The sequence below is a fragment of the Tursiops truncatus genome, chromosome 13, assembly GCF_011762595.2.
Source record: "Tursiops truncatus isolate mTurTru1 chromosome 13, mTurTru1.mat.Y, whole genome shotgun sequence".
Lineage (NCBI taxonomy): Eukaryota > Metazoa > Chordata > Mammalia > Artiodactyla > Delphinidae > Tursiops > Tursiops truncatus.
In genome coordinates this window covers 61,349,896-61,367,011 of record NC_047046.1, presented here as the reverse complement: position 1 = coordinate 61,367,011, position 17,116 = coordinate 61,349,896, and the positions used below count along the sequence as shown (strand labels likewise).

General features: G+C 38.2%; 1 protein-coding gene across 2 annotated transcripts in view; it reads left to right on the top strand.

The window, feature by feature from the left end:
- The window catches only part of EPG5 (ectopic P-granules 5 autophagy tethering factor), a 129,845-nt gene that overhangs the window by 23,966 nt on the left and 88,763 nt on the right, over window positions 1–17,116 (top strand). For both annotated transcript variants that reach the window (XM_019936977.3, XM_033837706.2), the window contains exons 9-14: window positions 385–535; window positions 3,000–3,155; window positions 7,980–8,137; window positions 9,183–9,337; window positions 11,018–11,158; window positions 16,476–16,640. In XM_019936977.3, the coding sequence (XP_019792536.2) occupies window positions 385–535; window positions 3,000–3,155; window positions 7,980–8,137; window positions 9,183–9,337; window positions 11,018–11,158; window positions 16,476–16,640 (926 nt within the window). The remainder of the gene's footprint in view (window positions 1–384; window positions 536–2,999; window positions 3,156–7,979; window positions 8,138–9,182; window positions 9,338–11,017; window positions 11,159–16,475; window positions 16,641–17,116) is intronic.

The following is a 17,116-nucleotide window of genomic DNA, read 5'->3' as shown; positions in this document are numbered from 1 at the left end:
TAGGGACAAGCTCAAACACAGGAACTTAGCATCAAGTCCTGTCTCGTGCAGGCTCCTGATTCGGGTTCCCCGTGCCTGGCTGTACTATACAGAGATGATTACATCACCGTGGCGAGGCTTCCTTCCTTTCTCTTGTGATTGTAGTTTCCTCCCTGGTGCTTACATGCATAAGGTTGACCAGCTTGCACATAGCCCAGCTTTAATAAATGGTTTTAATTTTGCACTTTGTCTCAAGTTTCCCATTTTATATTGACATAGGAGCCAGAGCAATGGGGGTTCTCTATCTTGGCTTTCTTTCCTCATTAATATACTGACATCCACATCTTTCAGTGTTTTTCCATAGTAATTATATTTTTTTTTCCCTTTTCTTTGATTAATTTCTAGGTGATTATTTACCTGAAACAACAATACCTCAAGAGATGATGAAAATTTTTGCCTTTGCTAACTCCTTAGTGGAACTTCTGGCTGTGGGGTTAGAAACCTTCAATAGAGCACGCTATAGGCAGTTTGTCAAGCGAATTGGTTATATGATCAGGTAATACTGCTCTTGGTTCGTCTGTTTCTATTAACTTTCACCCTGGTCAGTCACAGACACTGTATAATTGGGATGATGGGCATTTGTAGTGGTATAGTTCAGGTCTTATTTCTCATAAAAGTAAGAATTTTTTTTCTTCACCGTCTACCTCTTGGGAATTTTAAATAAATACTTCCAGTCAGAATATTTGGTTAATTATCTCAAATCTCAAACTGGTTTGTTAGACAGTTGTTCTTGGAGTCAAGATCCTCAGAGCAGCTGCTGGGTTGAACTTGGTCAGAGAGAAGGGGTCAAGGAGAGGTCAAAGAAAATACAGGGTCTTTCCCCTTCCTTTACTCTCTTCTATCTCCTAGCTTTTGCCTGGGAATTGTCGTGTAGCTGTGGAAAATTGGCAGTAGCTCTTTTGCATTATTATTTCTCTGTTTTCTCTCTTATTTACTGTAATTTCTATAAAATACCATTTAAAGAAAATTGCAAAGATTTCATCAGTGGCCACTATATTTGAATTGGGAAAGCATTATCATTTATTTGCATGAAAGGTAGGTTTATGTTTTTACTATCAAATATGAGTAAATTCTGAGAAATGCACTGCTTTTCATTGAATTAATTTTGTATCCTCTTTTCTGTATCATCAATTTTTCTGTCTTTACAGTGTATATAAATACACTGCTATTTCTTCCAACCTCCCTTACCTTGAAAGAAAACTTCCAAAAAATTGTAAAACTTCTCCCACTCCCATACTTTTGTTTCCAAAACATAATTGACTTTAATTATTTTAGATACGTATCCTTCAGCTTCATAAAGCCAGGTAAATGATATAGGATGCCCTGAAGTTCTTGAAGTCTCCACAGTCAGACTTTCGCCCCCAACACTACCCAAAGAGCTCTGAAGAATGAAGGTTGCTAATGAACTTTGTGCTACTAACTAATCCAATGGCCACCTCTCAGTCTTCATCTTGCTTTACCTCTTACACAGTTGACACAGCAGCCTTTGTCATGATTGGTCACTTTTCCTTAAAGCATTTTCTTTGCTTGACTTCCAGGATACCATGTTCTCCTGGTTTCTCCTCGGTTTCACTGGCTGTTCATTTTCTGCCTCCTTGGTTGTTTCATTCTCACCTCCCAGACTTCTTCATGTTGGATGCCTCAGGGCTTCATCCCTGGACCTCTTTATCCAAACTTGTTTCTTGGGATTCCATCTATTCTAGTGTCTTTAAATATCATCTAAATACAGTTAAAATTCCTAGTTCTATTTCCAGCCTATACCTTTCTTGTAAGCTTGTATATCCAGCTGCCCACTCGGCACCTCCACTTGGATGACTCATGATCATCATTATAGTTTAATAATCCCCAACTGGGCCCTCTTTCCCCACCTCTCAAACTGCTCCTCTCACAGTCTTGCCAGTCTCAGTAAGTGGCAACTTTATCCTTCCAGTTGCTCGGGCCGGAGCATTGGTATCATCCCTGGCTTTTCTTTTTACACCCCTCACCCAGCCTGATGGTCAATTCTGTCATCTCTACCTTCAAAACACCATCTTTCATCAAACCTAAGGTATATTTTGTGCACCACTAAGAAGGAAAAAATGCTGCCAAATAATGGCATGTCATCAATTTTAATGACATTCCAGTTGTAGAGATTAAAGCATGAAAGGTGTGCATCCTTTGAGTCAATGAAACCTGCTATTTCTAGAATCCAGCCTCTTCTCACCATGTTCACTGCTACCACCATAGTTCATCTTTAGTTATTTCTCACCGATTAGCACAACAGCCACCTGACTTGTTTTCCTGCTTTTGCCCTTGCTCCCTTGCGCACCCCACCCCCAGCTTATTCTCAGAACAGCTGCCAGTGTTTCTTGTAAATCACTCCTCTGCTCACACCCTGCTGCTCCCAGGCTCATTCCGAGTAGAAGCCAGAGTGTTCACAGTGGCGTACAGGACCCTTCATGGTCTGCTTTCCTGTCACGTTTTCGATTTCCTCTCCAGCCATTCTCTCCCTCACTTACTTTGCGTTAGCACGTTGGCTGCCTTGCTGTTCCTCCAACATACCGACCACCCCTCGGAGCCTTCGCATTGGTTGCTTCTTCTGCCTGGATGCTCTTCCCTTAGGTAGTCCTGAGACTGCGTCCAGTCTTTACTCACGTGTCCCTCTTCAGTGAGGCCCCTCCTCCCCCACACTCCAGAGAAGCTTCATTTCCCTATCCTACTGATTTTTCTCAGTGTCATTTATAACCATGTGACAGACTGCATATTTTACTTTATTTGGTTTATTGTCTGTTTGCCCTCCACTAAATGTAAGCTCCATGAGGGTAGGGTTTTTTCCTTCCATTGCATCCCCTTTAGAGCCTAGAAGATAGTGAGTGCTCAATAAATATATGTTGAATAAAGTAATGCTGCAAATGTAATGTAAAGATGCTGGTGTTGAGTGCCTTCATGCAAAGTGCTGCATTGTCTTTCCTCACGCTCAGGATGATCCTTGGTTATGTGAGTGACCACTGGGCCCAGTATGTGAGCCACAACCAAGGCTCGGGATTGGCCCTGCAGCCCTACTCCGTGGAGAAACTACAGGTTGAGTTTGATGAGCTCTTTTTGAGAGCTGTACTACATGTGCTGAAAGCCAAAAGGTAAGAAGTACGATGATAATTGTTGAGAAATAGCTCCCTGGCTAGTAAGAAAGATTGGAGTGAAAGTCATTGACTGAAGTAGAACTCTTACAATAGTGTCAATGTATTTCATCTATTTCTTATCTTGGCTTAATTCTTGGGCTTTAGTTTCCTTTTGTGTAGTATTGCCTGAAATGATCTCTCTTTCAGGTTTCTTTCAGTTTCTCCTGAACTTTTGAGGTAACTTTGACCAGGGGATGAATTGTATTTCATGCCCAACTCTAGTGCCCCCAGTGAGGCAGAGTAGGCACTCAGTACATTGTGCAAGTTGTCTTACTCTGTGGGTATTAAGGTCTAGGACTATCTTGGGTCTGGGTCCCCTGTCTTGGCTGTGTTCTGATCATGCCGTCTTTGCTGCTGCTTACAGCCTAGGATACATTTGAGGCAGAGGTGGGGGCATGGCAGCTCATCCTGCACTATCTTCCCTGAGCTCCTGGCCAAGGTTCTGCTGCAGCACTGTGCCCTCTGAGAGGAGATGAGTGGCCTCCCGCCCCACCCGGCTCCACCCATGAACTGCTGCCCACCCCCCACTTCTGCTGCCTTCTGAGCTGTTGACACTCTTGCCATGGGCCTCATAGTCTCAGCCCCTTATTTTTATTTATTTTTTTGCATCTTTAATAGATCTTTATTGGAGTATGATTGCTTCACAGTACTGTGTTAGTTTCTGTTGTACACCAGAGTGAATCAGCCATATGCATACACATGTCCCCATATCCCCTCCCTCTTGAGCCTCCCTCCCATCCTCCCTATCCACCCCTCTAGGTCATCACAAAGCACCGAGCCGATCTCCCTGTGCTATGCGGATGCTTCCCACCAGCCAACTATTTTACATTTAGTAGTGTATATATGTCGATGCTACTCTCACTTCGCCCCAGCTTCGCCCTCCCACCCCATGTCCTCAAGTCCATTCTCTATGTCCACCTCTTTATTCCTGCCCTGCAACTAGGTTCATCAGTACCATTTTTTTTTTTTTTTTTAGATTCCATATACATGCGTTAGCATACGGTATTTGTTTTTCTCTTTCTGACTTACTGCACTCTGTATGACAGACTCTAGGTCCATCCACCTCACTACAAATAATTCAATTTCGTTTCTTTGTATGGCTGAGTAATATTCCATTGTATATATGTGCACATCTTCTTTATCCATTCATCTGTTGATGGACACTTAGGTTGCTTCCATGTCCTGGCTATTGTAAATAGAGCTGCAGTGAACATTGTGGTGCATGTCTCTTTTTGAATTATGGTTTTCGCAGGGTATTTGCCCAGTAGTGGGATTGCTGGGTCATATGGTAGTTCTATTTTTAGTTTTTTAAGGAACCTCCATACTGTTCTCCATAGTGGCTGTATCAATTTACATTCCCACCCACAGTGCAGGAGGGTTCCCTTTTCACCACACCCTTTCCAGCATTTATTGTTTCTAGATTTTTTGATACTGGCCATTTTGACTGGCGTGAGCTGATACCTCATTGTAGTTTTGATTTGCATTTCTCTAATAATTAGTGATGTTGAGCATGTTTTCATGTGCCTCTTGGCCATCTGTATATCTTCTTTGGTGAAATGTCTATTTAGGTCTTCTGCCCATTTTTTAACTGGATTGTTTGTTTTTTGATATTGAGCTCCATGAGCTGTTGGTATATTTTGGAGATTAACCCTTTGTTGTTTCACTTGCAGATATTTTCTCCCATTTCTGAGGGTTGTCTTTTTGTTTTGTTTATGGTTTCCTTTGCTGTGCAAAAGCTTTTAAGTTTCATTAAGTCCCATTTGTTTATTTTTGTTTTTATTTCTGTTACTCTAGGAGGTGGGTCAAAAAGGATGTTGCTGTGGTTTATGTCAAAGAGTGTTTTTCCTATGTTTTCCCCTAAGAGTTTTATAGTGTCTGGTCTTACATTTAGGTCTTTCATCCATTTGGAGTTTATTTTTGTGTATGGTGTTAGGTAGTATTCTAATTTCATTCTTTTACATGTAGCTGTCCAGTTTTCCCAGCACCACTTATTGAAGAGGCTGTCTTTTTTCCATTGTATGTTCTTGCCTCCTTTGTCATAAATTAGGTGACCATATGTGCGTGAGTTTATCTCTGAGCTTTCTATCCTGTACCATTGATCTATATTTCTGTTTTTGTGCCAGTACCATATTGTCTTGATTATGGTAGCTTTGTGTTATAGTTTGAAGTCCTCCAGCTCTGTTTTTCGTTCTCAAGATTGCTTTGGCTATTTGGGATCTTTTGTGTTTCCATACGAATTGTAAAATTTTTAGTTTTAATCCTGTGAAGAATGCCATTGGTAGTTTGATAGAGATTGCATTGAATCTGTAGATTGCTTTAGGTAGTATAGTCATTTTCACACAAAAGACTTGGACTCAGAAAACTATAAAACACTGATGAAAGAAATCAAAGATGACCTAAACAGATGGAAAAATATACCATGTTCTTGGATTGGAAGAATTAGCCCCTTATTTATGTGTGTTATGTAGTGGGTTTGAGTACTGGTCTGCCAAGACTGTTACTTTGGGCAAGTCACTTAATATTTGTGGTCTCACTTTGTTCATCTATAAAGTGGAGATGATGATGGCGATCCTACCCATAGACCTCATGGGTATAAGGATGAAATGCAATCATATGTGGAAAGACTTTTTAAACCATAAAGGATTTCTCAAATGTAGGTGGTGGTTGTTTTTGTGTAGTTTCAGATGAGGAACAGAAAAACTGCTGATTTAGAGAAAGGTCAGGACTCTAAGTCTTAAAACTACTCTTAGGCACTCAGAAGGTGTGGGTCTAAGATAAAGAGAACTTGGGCTTAGAAATTTATCTTTAGATTATTCTTGTCCATAATTTGGTGGTCTTACAAGCTGTACCAAATCCTGTGCCAGGGGGTCAACGCAGTAGCACCTGCTCACTGAAGCTTGCCTGGTGCTCGGGAAAAGTCTTGCATCTCTGATCTCCTGTCACCCAATCTTGTGTTTGTTTAGCTGAGAGGCAAAGCTTTTGTAGAGGAAATTCTCTGTTTCCTTACTAGGTTCTATACGCTGAGTTGTGAGCCCCTCCTGTAATATTATATATGTAATTCACACAAATAATTGTTTTAAATTTGAAAATGCTGAGAGCTATTGTTTTTGAGTATAGTTTACTTTAGAAATACATCATATGAGAACCAGGTATTTAAAGCCATGAAATTTAAATTTATTTGGCACTCCAGTGGAAATTTCTGACAGTAGCTATACCCCCAAGCTAAAGCAAAACAAACCCAAACCAAAAGATAGACAACAAAGACCTAAGCCAGACTTACTTCATGTCTGCCATATAGGAAATTTTGTAGCTGGAAATATTTACTGTCTTATGACATTACTTTTAAGCCTCATTATTTTGGGATCCTTTATACAAGAACATCAAGTCCCATGTGAGGTGTTGGGATAATTATTTAATAAGACAGAAGCCTGACCCACTTGAACTTAGAGAAGTTTCTTTAACTCTGGCTCAGTTATCTAGCTGTTGCTTTTCAGAGTCGAGGTCAGTGGTGGTTCGGACCACTAGTGGCCTGGTGGGCCACAGACATGGGTTAAGCATGCACTATTTAATTTCTTTTTTTCTTAATAAACATTATTTATAATTGGTTAAATTATAGTTTTGCCCAAAATACAGCAACAGTTTTGAGTACCTCCCTGTTTTTCTTTTTTATATTTTTTTCCTGAGATAAAATTCATATAACAAAATATTATTAAGCATTTATTGAGTATTGATTGTTTTTGAGATACTGGTTTAGGTACTGGATAATGAAAAAAAAGATTCAGGGTTACACACTGGTTTATGCAAAGACTTGGTTTCTGCTCTCAAATTGCTGTACACTAGTATGTGTACATAAATTACACATTTATGTTTCTCAATGTGTGGTTCAAGGACGGCTTGAGTCTGAGTCATCTGGGGTGACTAAAAAAGTACAGATTCTTGGGCCCCAGCTGTGACCTGCAAACTCAGAATCTCTTAGGTGGGCCTTAGGATTCTGCATTTTCCACAAAGTCTCAGGGGATTTTTCTGCCCACTGTGGTGTGAGAAACACTGATAAAAGGGTAATGCCATAGTCAAGTATGGTTAGAATTTCATAATAGTGCTGAGGAGGACATCATGGGAGGGCTTCACAAATGGAGGGATGGCAGCTTGGAGCTGGGGAGTTCTCTCCAGGCTTGTCCAGGAGTGGTCTATATGAATGCAGAGAGGGCTGTGGTTGGGAATATGGGTCTGAGCTGTTTTGTGGAAGCCTTTGAACTTGGAGCTTGAAGGAGTTTGAACTTCATTTGGTGATGAGTGAGGAGTCATGGAGGGCTTTTGATTCCCCTTCTCCCCCCAGACCCCAACTGCACGTGTCTCTGTGTGTACACATATACCTCTGTGCATGCTCAGACACATACATACGTCCAGTCTAAGCAGCCTCTCTGTTGCCCGGATGTTAAAAGGATCTTTGGTTCAACACCCAATTCTGCCTCTTATTATCCTCTGTGTGTTCTAGTAGCCTCATGTGTAAATTGGGGATAATGTCAATAATAGTGCTTGCCTTGGTTATAGTGAGGATGGAATGAGCTGAGAAATAGACGATGTGGTGATAGAACAGTGCCTGGCATAGACTAAGCGTTTATGTGTATTTGCTGTTATTGTTATCCATTCTCTAGGTGTTTATGACTGAAGCATGGTAGAAAAATTGCTGTAGTGTGATTTAAGAATTCTTTTGTCTACATTCTCAGTATGGTGAAGTTGACTGATACATAAAATTATTCCTGCTTTTCTGAAAACATGCAGACTTGGCATTTGGCTGTTTATGTCGGAAATGCCCTTCGGGACACTGTCTGTTCAGATGCTCTGGAAGCTCTTCTACCTCATGCACCAGGTGGGGAGCGGGAATCTGGAAAAGCTCTGTACTGCCCTCCTGCCTGCCGAGTGTAAGAAGCGCCTCCAAGGTACAGCCAAAATATGCAGCATCCACCTTTCCTACCTTGTGTGCCTTTTCTCTTCATGGCTTTATTCTTTTTGCTTTTAGAAGGACTGAGAGAGGATGTTTTACTCTGTACTCATGTGAAATTATTTTGAAATTTAAGACTGCTCTGTCGTTTGACTTACTAGAATGGTGGTTCCAATTTCTATTATTCTTCAAATGCTCTGGATAGTAAATTCTATTATAAACCCAATTTGGGGATAGGAAATGAAAATTGGGTTGGTAAATGCCCCATGGAGTTATTTTGAAAATACTGGAAATTTGATGAACTACCTTTGATTTCTTAAATGTGTAAACATATGAAAGGAATTGTTGGCTTGTTGCCTTCTTTCTGTGAAAAGTTCCATTGGAAATATATTTTTTAAACAGACTGGTTTCTTCCCTCTACACAACTTTGCCTTTGCAGCATTTAGTTTTCTGTCATATATGGCAAAGCTGATAATCAAGCCTGCCCTCTGGTGACAAAATGTAGTATTGCTTACAGAGCATTCTCTGAGGAAAAGGCAAAACATATATTGTTAATCATATTCATCAGTATTTCAGTCATGATTATAGCTAATATCTTGCCCCAAATTTCCATTTATAAGCAAATATTTTTTGTGTGGAATGCCATGTTGGTACTGAGTAGTTTACTAGTCTTTGCAGTTTTCATTAATAGGGCTGTCATTCATTTGGCTGACAGTTACCAAGTAACTTTAAGTGTGCTGTTGAGGATGTCTTGCCTAGTGATAGTAGCAGTGCTTTGCAGTTGACAGAGCACTTCACCAGTCACATAGCATCTGATAAATAAAATTTAAGACAGATGAGGAAACAGAAGCTTGTTAAATATTCCTGAGGCAACATTATATTAGAGTTGGAATGTCATCTGGCCCAGCCTTCTTCCTGATGCCTGTAGAAATCCATTCTGGAACAAAGATGTTTGGTATCTTTAAATATTTCTTAAAGTCTTTTAATTTTATATCTTGATATATGTTTATTCTCTCCCCACTTTAATTTTCTTGAACTTATAGACCCAGAACATTTTGTGAACTTTGAGAAGTGTCTTTCTTCCATGAATAGCTCGGAAGAGATTTGCCTTCTAACTACTTTTGCTCAGATGGCTCAGGCCAGAAGAACCAATGTGGATGAAGACTTCATAAAAATTATTGTTCTGGAGATATATGAGGTTAGAATATTAAGTTTTAGAAATCAGCTAAAAAGATTTTCTTTTGGATTGTCCATCCATTGATTCTTTTGGGATTGCTTTTAAAAAAAATGTGACAATCTTGTATTGTCTGCACTTGTGGAAGGAGATCATTTCTAAGGAGTACCGAAAATATGAATCACACCCATTCCATTTCCCCCTGCTATCTCTTGTCATTTGATGTATGAGTTTTGGTAAGGAACAGACAGTCTGGCACTGCCTGACATTTGTAGTTTCTATACTTTTCTCTCCCCCTGCCCCGGACCTGCCCCCCTCATTTCCACTCCTCTGACCCTGCGAGGAACATGGAAACCTGGCTTCCCAGCCAATTTAAATGAGATGGTGGAAATAGTACTGAACCTAGAGTTAAACGATCTGGCTTTGTTTTAGCTCTGCTGCTCATTGTCTATCTCACATCATAAAAGACACCTTACCTCTCTGGGCTTCAGTTTCTTCATCTGTAAAATGATAGGCTGGGATGAGATCCTCACTTTCTTCACTTTTTCACTGAGCCATCCCTAACAGTGGAAGAGAGTGAACTTTGGACCCCATGAGTTGAGGGACATAACTCACATGGTTACCAAAACATTATTTGGAGTTTTATATATATATATTTTTAAATACACATTTTCACTGTAGGCTGTCATTTATCTGTTTATCTTGGTAAAAAAATTTCCTCCAAATCTAAGTAAAATTATGTTTGAAGATTTATTATCATTCCCCTCAATACTCCAGTTTGAGAATGACAGAACTGGGTAATCTAAAGTTCTTTACCAGGATCAAATATCCTATTAAGCTGTTCCTATTCTTGTACTTTGTAACCATGCATGAGATTAAGGCCTAGATGGATCTGGAATTCCAAACTATCTTCATTGTCTGTAAAAATTGAGAGGAGGATGTATATTTTCACGTATGTTGAATGGCGTTCTCAAGATCCATTGCTAAAGTAATATTTATGCTCTTGAATGATATTTCAAGTGTTTTGACCAGTCCTCACAGTAAAAACTACATTCTGATCCTCTGTGTGTGTGTGTACACACATATGTGAAATTGAAGCAATACTTAATCTTACTGTGATGCACTCTCATATTTTTCTGTTCTGTTTTATTCTACTCTCTTATTTTTCTGTTCCCTTCCATTGTATTAAAAAAAACCAAAAACTGCTGGCCATTGGCATGATTGGATTGTAACCTGTAGTTTCGAACCCATTGTTTAAGAAGAGTTGGTAAACATTGATATTTTAGAAGCTCTTGTAATTGAGGATCTCATTTTTTTTTTTTTTAGAGAGAGAGTAGGTATTTCCATGAAATGCGTTCTGATTTTCATCATGTTATTGGTTTCCTCAAATTTAGAAAAGTTTTAGTATGGAGGGATTACTTAATTGCTCTGAGGACTCTGGGAGTGCTTTCTGAATCGAGCACTTAAAGTCATTGTCGAACAGTTGCTTTTCCCCTCCATGCCCTCTTCCCCCACCTTCCAGACAGTCTGCTCTCTGAAGTTGTGCTCTCTGAAGTTTTGACATCTTTTTGTACATGGTGTGAGCCAAGGCTTCATCTGAGATTCTTTCTACTTTACTTGAAAACCTCCTAAATAAAGTATGGAAAGGTTTTTTTATTGATAAATTGGTATTAAAAATGCCATCTTCACCCCCTCCTACTTTAGGTATCTTATGTCACCCTGTCCACCAGAGAAACTTTTTCAAAGGTTGGTCGAGAGCTTTTAGGGGCCATCACAGCTGTTCACCCTGAGATAATTTCTGTCCTTCTGGATAGAGTTCAAGACACCATTGACCAGGTTGGAATGGTAAGAACACTGATTTTGTTTGTTTTGTTTCTGTTTTTTTTGTTGTTTGTTTGTTCATTTAAACCCTAGAGTATTGGAGCAGTGGGAAAAATAGTAAGGTCGTTGGGATGACTGAGTCACACGGGCACAACAGGGTGAAGAAAACATTTATTGTGTCTCAGGTTCACTGTGCCTGCTTGGGGTTGGCTGCTGCTTATAAAAAACTGTGGGTTGTTTCTCTTAATCTCCTCAAAGTGACTTTCCCACCTCCTTCAGTAACAGGTTTGTACTTTAATTATAGCTTATAGTTAATTCATAGTTTTTATTTCATAGTTTTGTTTTGCCTTCATAATTCTTATGTTTTTGTCTTGGAAGAAACAACTCTGATTTAGAAAGAAGCCTTGCTTTAAATCAATCAAAAACAAAATTAGAAGTAATTTAAGTTGAGCTGGATGTATATCGTTTAGTTCTGTCATTTGTCACAATCCCTTTTGTAATCTTTGTGTAGTTTTTAAAAACAGCTTTATTGTGATATAATTCACATACCATACAATTCACCTCTTTAAAGTGTACAAGTCAGTGGTTTTTAGTATATTCACATATATGTGTAACTATCACCACAGTTATTTTTAGAACATTTTCATCACCTCAGAAAGAAACCACATACCATTTAGCTGTCAGACTTCCATCCCTTCCAGCCCTGAGCAACCACAGTCTACTTTGTCTCTATAGATTTACCTATTCTGGACATTTTATATAAATGGAATCACAAAATATGTGGTCATTTGTGACTGGCTTCTTTCACTTAGCATAATGTTTTCCAGGTTCATCCATGGCCAAATAGTACTGTATGAGTGTATCATTTTTAAAAACATACATTTACTGAAGATTTTCTTCATCATCTATAATAAGGCTGTAATGAATGAATTTTTCTGACGGCAGGTGGTCATGTGTCATAACTTCAGGAGGAAAGTTTGAAGTTATAGTGTCTTTCTCTGGGCTTATGTTTGCACAGGGCCTTTCCATCTTATAGTCACTGCATCATCCCTGTAGGATAGATGACTGATAACTACTAATACTTCATCACATTCATGAGTGAGCAGATTCAGTGACAGATTGGTTTATGAGACATATTTTTTTCTAAATGAAGAATACATGATATATAATGCTTTACTTGGCAAAGTATATATATATTTTTACATTAAAAGAAATTTAATTGTGGTAAATTATACACAACATGAAACACACGGTATTAACCATTTTTCAGTTAAATGGCATTAAGTACGCTCACATTGTTTTGTTACCTACCGTCACCACCATCCATCCACAGAACTCTTTCATCTTGTAAAACTGAAACTCTGTACCCATTAAAAACTAACTCCCCATTCCCTCCCAGCTCCTGGCAGCCAGTACTCTACTTTCTGTCTCTTTGAGTTTGACTACTCTAGGTACCTCATAGAAGTGGAATCATACAGTATTTGTTCCTTTCTGTATGGCTTCTTTCACTTAGTATTATGACCTCAAGGTTCATGCATGTTATAACATGTGTCAGAATTTCTTCCGTTTTTAAGCCTGAATAATATTCTATTGTATGTATATACCACATTTTGTTTATCCATTCATCTGCTGATGGAACTTGGGTTGCTTCTATCTTTTCGCTATTTGAATTATGCTGCAATGAACATGAGTGTACAAATGTCTCTTTGAGACTCTGCTTTAAATTCTTTTGGGTATGTACTCAGAAGTAGAATTGCTGGTTCATATGTTAATTCTATTTTTAATTTTTTGAGGAAACACCATACTGTTTTCCATAGCAGCGGTACATGGTACTTTTTCTATTTAAGTAAACATTGTATCCCACTGGGATACAATTATATTGAGGTGAAGGGGTTTTCATTTGCAAACAGCAAGTTTTTGGTTGCTCCTTTTTTAGTGATCATCTAATGGAATGATTTCCAAAGACGTCTACAGTGGGTCATATGATTCTTTCAGTTTGATTGAGTTCATGACCTTTTTCGGACAAGTGTTTTTCTGGGTTTGGCCACACTTACATTTTTAATTAGGTCATAATACTTTTAGTAATAAATTGTGCCCAGAAATATTCTTAACAGTGAGTGTACAAATTAGACCCATAAGGTTTTTTAGAGCACATCTTTTAAAAGATGCCCCCACTCTCTGTTTAAATATATGGTTCCTTTGTGTTCTGTGAACTTGCTGACATTTTTGGAGGAACTTATTCAAGCCCCCTTGCCTTCAGATGAACAAGATGGCTTTGAATATTTTTGCTTTGACCTTGGGCTAGTCTGAAATCAGCTCCTAGCTCCAGAGCCTGGGAATGAGCTGTGGCTGTGGACCTAAATATTCATTGACACACCTGGGGTGTGTCTGAAGGTAACTTTTTCTGGAGGCCCAGCAGGAGAGGAACAATCCTTTGTGCTATTTGTAGATGTGTGGGTATTGCTCTGGGTTAGGAATAGTTGTTGATAAGGACCAAGCCTTTGGGGACATCTCAAAGGAAAGAACTCAGATAAGTTTTGATGACAACCTGCAAATGGATAACATATTTTCCTATTGGTCTTTTTTATAATTTGAAACATGGGTTCACTTCAGAGGACATTCTACTTTAGTGAAATTCATGCATCTTCCTAACATCCTCTTCAGGTAAAATTAGCGATCTTCTGACTTTCAGTGAAAGCATAAATATATTTTAAAATACACTCTTTAAATTCTGTTTTGTTGGGAATTCTTATTAGGATTCTTTCTTTTTAATCATTTCTTTTTTTGCCTTATTGAATGCACTAGGCTTTTCATTACAATATGGAATAGAGTTAGTAAAAGTGGACATCCTTGTCTTGTTCTTTATCATAGTAGAAAGGGTTCCAAAGTTCACCATTAAGTATAATGCTAGCTGTAGGTTTTTCATTTATACTCTCTGGTAGGCTGAGAAATTTCTACTTCCAGTTTGCTGAATTTTTTTTTTTCCATGAATGGGTATTTACTTGTTTTTTCTTCATCCATTGAGGTGGTCATATGATTTTTATCCTTTTTTCTGTTAATGTGGTGAATTACATTGACTGGTTTTCACATGTTGAACCATCATTGTTTCCTGAAATAAAAACCACTTGATCATGATATATTATTCTTTTTATGTATTGTTAGGTTCAATTTGATAATATTTTTTCTTGAGGGTTTTTGCATATATATTCATGACAGATATTGATCTGTAATTTTATTTTCTTGTTATATCTTTGTTAGGTTTTGGATTTAGGGTCATGTTGGCCTTGTAACACGAGTTGGGAAGCATTTCCTCCTCTTCTGTTTTTTGGAAGAATTTTTGTAAGATTGTTATAATTCTTCCTTGAATGTTTGATAGAGTTTACCAGTGAAATCATCTGGGCCTAGGGTTTTCTTCGTGTTTTGATAACGAATTCAAAATTTTAAACAGATACAGATTTTTATTTTTTTCTGAGTCAATTGGTTAAGTTATGTTTGTTTTTATTTAAAACATCTTTATTGGAGTATAATTGCTTTACAATGGTGTGTTAGTTTCTGCTTTATAACAAAGTGAATCAGCTATACATATACATATATTTATGTTTTTAAAGGGATTTTTCCATTTCATCTAACTAGTTGAATTTACTGGCAAAGAGTTTTTGTAATGTTCCCATTTTAATGTCCCTGAGATCTTTCTTGGTAGCTTCACTTTTATTCTTGATGTGTAGATATATGCTATACCGTTATTTATTTATTTTTTTTGCGGTACGCGGGCCTTTCACTGTTGTGGCCTCTCCCATTGCGGAGCACAGGCTCCGGACGCGCAGGCTCAGCGGCCATGGCTCACGGGCCCAGCCGCTCTGCGGCATGTGGGATCTTCCCGGACCGGGGCACGAACCCGTATCCCCTGCGTCGGCAGGCGGACTCTCAACCACTGCGCCATCAGGGAAGCCCCTATACCATTATTTTGTGTAGCTGGGGATAGTTGGTTCTCTGGACAGATCTCATTGCTATACTCATTGTTCTAGTACCATTATTTTGTTCTTTTTGTCAGATGCTTACAGGCTAAAGAAGTATTTTTCTATTTGTTAGATTGCTAGTTTACCATTTTATTCAGCATATTCAAGACCTTTATTGACAAATCCTTCTGAAAATTTAGCTAACTGCACACACACACTACACATGCAAAGGAAAGAAAGGATCTTTTTAAAATTCATTCGTTCTACTCGTCTTTCAAATTTTTTTTCCCGTTCTTTCAAATTTTGTTTTGCCTACAATTTGGAGTAGTGCAGGAACCTAAAAAATGCTTGGTTATATGTTCTAGAGCTGAATTGTCCAATACAGTAACCACCAGGCATATGTGACTATAGACCCTTGTAATGTGGCTCATCCAAATTATGATGTGCTGGAAGTGTAAAACACTCACTGGGTTTCCAAGGCTTAGTATGAACAAAAGAATAACGTATCTCAGTAATCTTTTGTGATGACTACATGTTGGAATACTATTTTGGACATACTGGATTGAATGATATATATTGTTAAAATTAATTTTACTTGTTTCTTTTGACTTTTAAAAATGGCTATTAGAAAAATAAAAATTACACGTGTGGTTTGCATTAGATTTCCATTGGACAGCACTATTCTAGACATTATTTATGAACTGCTCTTCTGATTAGTCTTACTTAAACCAAACTGTATTAAGTGAACCCAGATTTATCTTAATTTGCACATGGATATGTTATTTAAAAGTGGTGCTATGGACTTTTTGTACAGGATTTTAAAAAGCTTTTATTATATAATCTTTCAAATATATAAAAAGTAGAGAACAATATAATGAATTGCTATGTACCTATCATCCAGTTTCAACAAATACCAACTCTTGGTTGATCTTGTTTCATCTTTACTCCCATCCACTCCTTGTATCTTCTTCCTAGAATGCTTTTTTATTCCTAGAATGCTTTGAAGCTAATAGAAATAATTTTTTAAATGATGTAGAAGAAATAATTATTTAAAGTGCTAAGTCTTTTTGTAAAATGAATGACTTTCCACTGATTTATCATGACTTTAAATTTGGATCTTACTATGGTGATTTTTTTTAATGGAAGTGTACCAGTTTACATACGAAAAAAAGCTTGACCTTTACAAAGGATTGCAAAATGTGCTTTTGGTGTATCATTAGTTTTAATATTCATTTGATTTGGTTGTTCATTTCACTGTCTAAAAAGCAAAACCCCACTTCCTTTTGGAGAAAAATTTTGTAAGCACTTTAATAATATAGTATTGTAGTAATACAGGATTGTCCTTAAGTCTTGATTTTAATTATTACCATTTTCTTTTAAATAAGGTTTCTTTATACTTGTTTAAAGAACTACCTTTGTATCTTTGGCGACCTTCTGCCTCCGAGATAGCTGTGATTCGGGATTGGTTATTCAATTACAACCTGACAACGGTGAAGAATAAATTGGCCTGTGTTATTCTAGAAGGACTAAATTGGGGATTTGGCGAACAGGTATGTATTAAAACCGTTCCCTAGAGACTGGAGGGTCCACACACATCAGTTTCAAAGAAACATTTTCTCAAAACATTAATATTTTTGAGTATCATTTGCAAGGTCTGCAAATTCTTTTAGCTGCATCAGAGTTTAGGATCTTCTCTAATTAGTTCTGTTTTGCAGAGTGAGCATCCTGTAAGTGAAGATAAATTGCTCCACACTGAAAATTCTTCCCTTTTTCCTTGGATCATTTGTTTCTGTTGTTTTATTTCTGGATATTTACTGCAGTTCCTCCTAATTGCCACTCTTAACTCTGGTCCTTTTTCCTTGTACTTTTTTTTTTTTTTTTTTTTTTTTTTTGGTACGCGGGCCTCTCACTGTTGTGGCCTCTCCCGTTGCGGAGCACAGGCTCCGGACGCGCAGGCTCAGCGGCCATGGCTCACGGGCCCAGCCCCTCCGCGGCATGCGGGATCTTCCCGGACCGGGGCACGAAC